General features: G+C 43.5%; 1 protein-coding gene across 1 annotated transcript in view; it reads left to right on the forward strand.

Moving 5' to 3' along the window:
* The first annotated feature begins 697 nt into the window (after positions 1-697).
* Positions 698-8,005, forward strand: part of GPNMB (glycoprotein nmb) — a 28,181-nt gene continuing 20,873 nt past the window's right edge. The window contains exons 1-2 of the mRNA XM_017526985.2: positions 698-767; positions 2,336-2,455. Coding sequence (XP_017382474.2) covers positions 698-767; positions 2,336-2,455 — 190 coding nt within the window. The remainder of the gene's footprint in view (positions 768-2,335; positions 2,456-8,005) is intronic.

An 8,005-nucleotide genomic window follows, 5' to 3' on the forward strand; every position in this document is an offset into this window, starting at 1 on the left:
TTGAGAGCAGTTACCAAAAATTATGCAGGCTATTACAACAGTTATATGGAATTCCACAGATATTCTAAATGTGCTTTTGAATACATTTCTCAGCTACCAGAGGCCTGGACAGTTGTCCTGGCACAACATTCATGTTATCATCCACTTACATATTCCACAATTTCAAATGATTGATGAGAAACCTCCCCCATCTTTGCTTCCTCTTGGAGGAAAAAAAATGTACGAGCACAGGAGAAGGTGGACAACTACATCACAGGAAAGGATGCATAACTATGAACTCTAAACGTGAGCTGGGTGCCTGATGCAGTATAGGAACCACAGTAAGTTGATAATGAGGCTGGAGGATTGAAATTTTATTTGGTAAAGAATATTGAAATAGAATCCATAGGAAAAGAAGTCTCCTTGAAACTAGAAAATGTGGAATCACAAAATTGAAATAATGTGCATCTGAAAAGTGAATAAATAGATGCCAAGAAGGAGTGAGTCATAAGCACATGAGTTGTAAGAGGTTGAACTTGAGAGACCAGATCAGGCAATGCCGCTTAATACCATCACATGATCCGCCCCGAGGTCCTGTATTTAATTAAAATAGAGAGGGAGGCACCACAGATGCCAGAAGAACACTGTTGCTCTTGGTGGATGGGGCCAGAGGAATTCAAAGTTAAACCTTGAGTGCCTGCATGCGTGAGAATTCAGCATGGAATGTCTCCACTATTTCCTGGGATTTCTGCTTCTGGCTGCAAGTATGCCACTTGATGCCGCCAAACGTGAGTAACCTTCAATTTCTATGTTTAACCCTTTCTCTGGCCATTGGCTGAAATGATGGCTAATAATATCCTCTGAGCTAGAGGATGGACTGAAGTTCTTCAGGAATCATTCATCTCCAGCTCACTATTCTCTTCTGCAAACTGCTGGAATGGCTGAAACTACAGCAAAATGCTTCCAGCTCCATTCTTTGCTTGCGGCTCATGGAAAGTAAACACCATGCAGCCCTTCTCTTGTGGAGCTTTTTTCCATTGCAATTGCAACCCATTCTTACCAGACAATGGTTGGGGAGGGTTGGACAGTCTCTGGCCACAGATCAAAGCAACTCTACTAACTAAACTCTATCCAGCTTCCATCCAAAAGGGTGGAGACCTCACATGAAATGGGGTCTCCAATCTGGAGACAGGCTCACGAATCTCTCCAATACAGAAGCTATTGCTCCTCCTGCGGATTTTCCTCTCACATCTGCAGGAGCTTGCTGGGAGCGGGGCTAAAGCCCGGGTGGCCAGGGCATTTTTAACAATACTGATACCCACGCAATGAAACCGGAATCTTAGGGAGTGGGGTCAGAGGATCCTTGTTTTAAAAGTTCCTCTTGAGCCAGGGTCCAGACCACTGAGCCAGTGTGCAGCTTAGCGAGAGCGCAGCGGCTGTGACCCCCGGGCCTGGGATTGAGGGGAGGGGACGGGGGAGGGTGGGAAGCGGCCAGAGGCGCGGAGGCTTCTGCCTCGAGCCGCACAGGCTTGAGGCTTGGGCCGCGCCCCGGCCCGGAAGTGCCCCTTGGTCTGCCAACCGCGACTGCGGCCCAGGAAAACGCCTGCGTTTTTCGAAAGGAAGTCCCTTCACCGGGAGCCCACTCGGTGTCGGCGCGTAGCGCATGCCTGGCCCGCAGTGCGCCGCGCGTCGTCCAAGCAGCCTGGGAGCCGGGCTCTGTGATGGTCCCGCTTCCCGCACGAGGACGCGGGCCAAGGAGAGGGCAAGGAATTCGCTCTAAGCCACACAGCGGGTAAGCTGAGGAGGCAGCCTTCTATCCCGACCTCTGCCCTTCCTGCCCGGGTTTGGGGTTGGGCAGGCTCGGGCTCCCCGCCACCCTAGGGGCTGGGCCTGCAGTGGTTTTGCTCCGTTTCCTCTTTTCGTTCAAAACGAAGAGTTTTCCTTTCCTCATTTGCAAAACTGGGTAATTGGGTTCTTGTGAGATCAGCTGCTCGACGTGGGAGTCATGCGGGGTGGGTATTGTTCCTACGGAGGCAGACCTGCACCCGCCCTCAGGGTACCTCCCAGAACAGGCTCCTTGAGAGAGGAAGGAACAGAGAATAGATCCAATGGGGGGCACCTGTCCTGATTCCAGCCTCTCCCCTGTTCCACTTCGCTCTGCTTAATGAAACAGATGAGCGGGAGGCTGAATCCGCTCTATCAGCTCCAGAGGAGCCCACAGCCTCTTAGGCAGTGTTAAAAAACCCAGCCATTCACTGGGTTCGCCTTGCTCTGGACTAAATATCTGGCCAGAAAAAATAAGGGCAGGCAGAATTTAGCAGTGTATCAAGCACTAAAGTTTCCTGCCATTTCCCAGTCTTAGCCCTGAAGGAAGGAGGTGTGGACAAGGTAGTTGGCAGCAGCCCAGCCACCACTTCTCTGCTGGTGGACACAGCAAGGAGGCCACAGTGTGGAGGGAGAGTCAGCTGCAGCACTGGTGTGACCCCAAATTTACTTTCACATGTATTCCCCAAAACCCACTCCCAGAGGCTTTTATTTTTCTTTTAAAATCTGCTTCTATTGGGTTTATCTTTTTTTTTTTTTTTTTTGGAGACAGAGTCTCGTTCTGTCACCCAGGCTGGAGTGCAAAAGCACGATTTTGTCTTACTGCAACCTACACCTCCCAGGTTCAAGCGATCTCTGCCTCAACCTCTCGAGTAGCTGTGATTACAGGCACCACCCACCATACCTGGCTAATTTTTTTGTATTTTTAGTAGAGATGGAGTTTCACTATCTTGGCCAGGCTGGTCTTGAACTCCTGACCTCGTGATCCTCCTGCCTCAGCCTCCCAAAGTGCTGGAATTACAGGCATGAGTCACCGTGCCCAGCCTGTTTATCAATTTTTTTACAGACTGGGTCTTGTTCTGTCACCTAGGCTGGAGTGCAGTGGTGTGATCACAGCTCACTGCAGCCTCTAACTCCTGGGCTAAGGATGATCTTCCACCTCAGTCTCCTGAGTAGCTGGGACCACAAGCACGTGCCACTATTCTCTGCTAATTTTTGTATTTTTTTTTTGTAGAAATGAGATCTTTAACTATGTTGCCCAGGCTGGTCTCGAACTCCTGGGCTCAATCCTGCCTTGGCCTCCCAGAATGCTAGGACTACAGGCATAAGCCACTTCATTTGGACCGGTTTATTTTATCTTTTTATTTTTGTAGAGACAGGGTTTTGCCATGTTGCCCAGGCTGGTCTGGAACTTCTGGGCTCAGGCAATCTGCCCACCCCAGCCTTCCAAAGTGCTGGGATTATAGGCTTGAGCCACCACGCCCGGCAAATTCAGCTTTTTATTGTGAGGTATTTGTGGATTCACATTGCTGTTGTAAGAAATAATACAGAGAGCCGGGCGCGGTGGCTCAAGCCTGTAATCCCAGCACTTTGGGAGGCCGAGGCGGGTGGATCACGAGGTCAAGAGATCGAGACCATCCTGGTCAACATGGTGAAACCCCGTCTCTACTAAAACTACAAAAAAAAATTAGCTGGGCATGGTGGTGCATGCCTGTAATCCCAGCTACTCAGGAGGCTGAGGCAGGAGAATTGCTTGAACCCAGGAGGCGGAGGTTGCGGTGAGCCGAGATCGCGCCATTGCACTCCAGCCTGGGTAACAAGAGCAAAGCTCCGTCAAAAAAAAAAAAAAAAAAAAAAAAAAAAAAAAAAAAAAAAAAAAAAAAAAAAAAAAAAAAAAAGAAATAATACAGAGAGATCCCCATGTACCTTTCACCCAGTTTGCCCCAGTGGTACCATCATGCAAAATATGATTTCGCAGCCCAGATATTGACACTGATACAGTCAAAACACAGCAGAGCTCCATCACCAAAGTATTCTCATGCCCTTGTACAGCCAAATCCACTTCCCTCCTTCCAACCCTCACTCAGTCCCTCCCTGGCAACCACTAATCTGGTCTCCATTTTTAGCATTTTGTCATTCCCAAAATTCTATACAAATGGAATTATCCAGTGTGTAACCTTTTGAGATTTGCTTTGTTTCCCCTTATTTTTTCTTCTTTCTTTATTATTTTTTTCCTTAATGCCACTAATAAGCCAATGCTTTTTTTTTTTTAAACCCAACATAATTTCCTGGAAGTGTATTGATTTATTGAAGTAATTGCATCAATAATTTCCTCTTTATCACAGAGTAGTATTCCACGGTATGGATGTACCACAGGTTGTTTAACCATTCACCCATTGAAGGACATCTGGGTTATTTCAGTTTGGGCTATGCTGAATAAAGCTGCTATAAACGTTCATGTGCAGATCTCTGTGTGAATATCAGTTTTGTTTCTCTGGGATACATGCCACAGGGTACAATTTCTTGGTTGTATGATAGTTGCATGTTTAGTTTTGCAAGAAACTAACAGGTGGCTGTACCATTTTACATTTCCACTAGCAATGTGTGAGTGATCCAGTTTCTCTTCATCCTCGTAAGCATTTGATGTCATTACTACTTTTTATCTAAGTCTTACTGCTAGGGATATAGTGATATTTCACTGTGGTTTTAATGTACAGTTTCCCTGCTGGCTAATGATACTGAATATCTTCTCATGTATTTATTTGCCATCTGTACATCCTCTTTGGTGAAATATCATTTCATTAATTTTACCAATTTTTCTAATTGAATTCTGTTGATTTCTTATGGTGAGTTTAAAAAATTGTTTATATTTTCTAAATACTAGTCCTTTATTGGAAGTGTGTTTTATAAATAATTTCTCCCAGTTGGTAGCTTGCCTTTTCATCCTCTTCATGTCATGTTTCAGAGAGCAAAGGTTTTCTATTTTAATGAGTTCCAATCTCCTTTCATTAGTTGTGTTCTTTGTGTCAAGTCTAAGAATTCTTGCCTAGTCCTATATCCTGAAGACTTCATCTATGCTTTTTACTTTTTTACAGCACCATATGTTGAGAAGGCTATCTTCCTTCCATTGGATTGTTTTTGGATTTTTGTCCAAACTGAAGCTGGGCACTGTAGTGCTTGCCTGTGGTCCTAGCTACTCGGAAGGCTGGGGCAGGTAGATCACCTGAACCCAGGAGTTTGAGTCCGGCCTGGGCAACATAGTGAGATCCCCATCTCTTAAAACACACACACACACACACACACACACACACACACACACACACACACACACCCAGTAGGGCACGCTTGTGTGAGTCTATTTCTGGATTCTCTCTTCTATTCCATTGACTTATGTGTCTATCCATTGTAGCTCTCCTTTTAAGTATGTACTTTTCCTTGACTTCTGACATTTAAAATCAGGAAACAAATTTGTGTTTTGATTATGTTTCCGGAAACAACTTTCTTTCAAGATCTGAGGAAGAGGAAGACTCTCTGGAACAGTGTAAAGAACTAGTCCTGGGAATCAAAACATGTAAATCTTGATTTCTACTAAACATGACTGTAGGTGAATCATATCATTTCTCTAGGCATGAATTTCTTCATATAGAAAATGAAGGGATTTGAACTAAATAATCTTAGTTCTTTTCATAAGACTCAACTGAATTTCCACTTACAAATATTTACTGATAAACACAAATGTCCTCTCCTCAGTATCTATTTCCAAATAGGAACAATCTCATAAAATCATAGGACATTTGGCTTTTGTCAGATTTGAAGGCCCAGAGAAGACACATGTCCTGAGGTCACGCAGCCTGTTTGGTATCAGAACTAAGGCTAGTAAACAGGTTCCATGACTCCTCATTCGCTGTTCTTTCCATTCTCTCTGCCTCCCTGAGAAGAAGGGGACGTGCTGCTCCATTCTCCTACCAGAAAAGAGGAATAGAAGAAGGAGGTCAGAGTCATGCATCCAGTATGGCTTCTCTAAGCACGCACTCAATACCACATCTCACGGTGGATGTCTTCCAGGATTTAAGAGAAGAGCAAGACAGAGTTTCTGTCCTCCGAGAGTCTACAGCCAGGCCAAGACATAGAACCATAGAAATTAATGGGAGAACAATTTAAGACCATTGGCTGATGAATACAGACAATTGAGCTTTGGGCTGTAACAAAATAGGCTAAGACATTTATTATGTTAGTCAGTCCAAAGGTAAGCAGGACTAGAGCAACAGCTCAACAGTTTCATAGAGGGCTCCATTTCTTTTCATCTTTCCAGTCTGTCATCCTTAATGTTTTGGCTGTTTCCTCAGATTTGTGTCCTCATAGTTAAATATGGCTGTCATAGCTCTGGGCATCACATCATTACACTGCCATCTCCAAAATCAATTCTGAGAGGAAAAAATTGAGTTTGTTCTCACGTATTTCTTATTTTAAAGGAGGAAAACCTTTCCCAGAAGCACCCAGAAGACTGCTTCTCAGCTCTCATTGGCCAGGATCAAATCATCTGCCCCTGCCCAAATTGTAAGGAAAGCTAGGAAGTGATACTCCGGAATTTTGGAATGTTAGAGTAGAAACTCTGCCAGCAAGGGGGAAAAAGAAGGAAGGGTGCAGGCAGGGAACAGCATCTTGGGAGGCAACCAAGCAGTCTGCTACAATTCATGTGACCACCAGACCGGTCAGGCAAGGCAAAAAGGCAGCCACTAACTCAAGATTAGAAAGAATTTTAAAAGAACTGTAATATTATAAGCCTAGAGCAATTACTCAGAACAAAATAAGTAAAAAGCTATCACTAACAAGCTAGTTACAGAAATAAAATGGAATCCAAATATAACCCCAAAGAGTATAGTATAGGAACAGATGGGACAAATAGAAAACAAATAACAAGGCAGTAAACTTCATTATATTGATCATTACATTAAATGTGAATTATCTAAACACTCCAACTAAAAGGCAGAGATTGTCAGACTGGATTTTTAAAAATCCAATTATATGCTCTCTTTGAGAACCTCATTTCAAATATAAAAATGCACATAGGTTTAAAATGTAAAGATGAGGAGAAACATATCAGTCTAAACATTTTTTTAAAGTAGGGATGGAAAAAGATATACCAGTTAAACACTAAGTATTCATATCAAAGTATTCTTTAGAACAAGGGATTAAGAGCCTCAATTCCTATTGAGAAAAGGGTTAGTTCGTCAGGAAGCTGTAACAACTCTAAACATATTGTATGTGCCTGACCACAAAGCTTCAGAATACATACAGCAAAAACCAGAAGAAGAAACGGGCAATTGGAAAAACCACAATTATAGTTGAAGATTTCAAGATTTCTCTCTCAGTAACTGAAATAATAAGTAGACAGAAAATCAGCAACTGGAAAAACCACAATTATAGTTGAAGATTTCAAGATTTCTTTCTCAGTAACTAAAATAATAAGTAGACAGAAAACACTATCAACTCGCTTGACATAAACAACATTTAAAAAGAAAACACTCTGCCTAACAAATGTAGACTACACAAAGTATATGGAACATTCACCAAGACAGACCGTTAAAAAGCTGTTTATCAGTAAACTTCCTGGTCCAACACTTTGAATCTTGAAGGCACTCCTGAGCCTGGCGTTCCTTTAGCCAAGTCGGTCGTTCAGAATGGGGGAAAAAATGCAAAAACTGGTCTGAAGATCATTGGCATCTGTGTTTTCCTAATAATATTGTATCAAATGCAAATATTCGGAGGATGTATATTGAGAAGCCAAGTGATAGCTAAAAAATATTTGACTTTCAAAATTTGTATTTGATTCATTTAAAGTACATAAAGGCATAGAGTCTGAATGTTTGTAATCAAGGTATTTCCAGTAGACTTCCTTTAAAAAATAAAGTACTCGCTGGGTGTAGTGGCTCATGCCTGTAATCCCAGCACTTTGGGAGGCCGAGGCCGGTGGATCACGAAGTCAGGAGTTCAAGACCAGCCTGACCAACGTGGTGGAACCCCGTCTCTACTAAAAATACAAAAATTAGCTGGGCATGGTGGTGCACATCTGTAATTCCAGCTACTCAGGAGGCTGAAGCAGGAGAATCGCCTGAACCTGGGAGGCAGAGGTTGCAATAAGCTGAGATGGTGCCACTGGACTCCAGCCTGGATGACAGAGTGAGACTCCCTCTCAAAAAAA

Source organism: Cebus imitator, unplaced genomic scaffold (assembly GCF_001604975.1).
Source record: "Cebus imitator isolate Cc_AM_T3 unplaced genomic scaffold, Cebus_imitator-1.0 Scaffold45, whole genome shotgun sequence".
NCBI lineage: Eukaryota > Metazoa > Chordata > Mammalia > Primates > Cebidae > Cebus > Cebus imitator.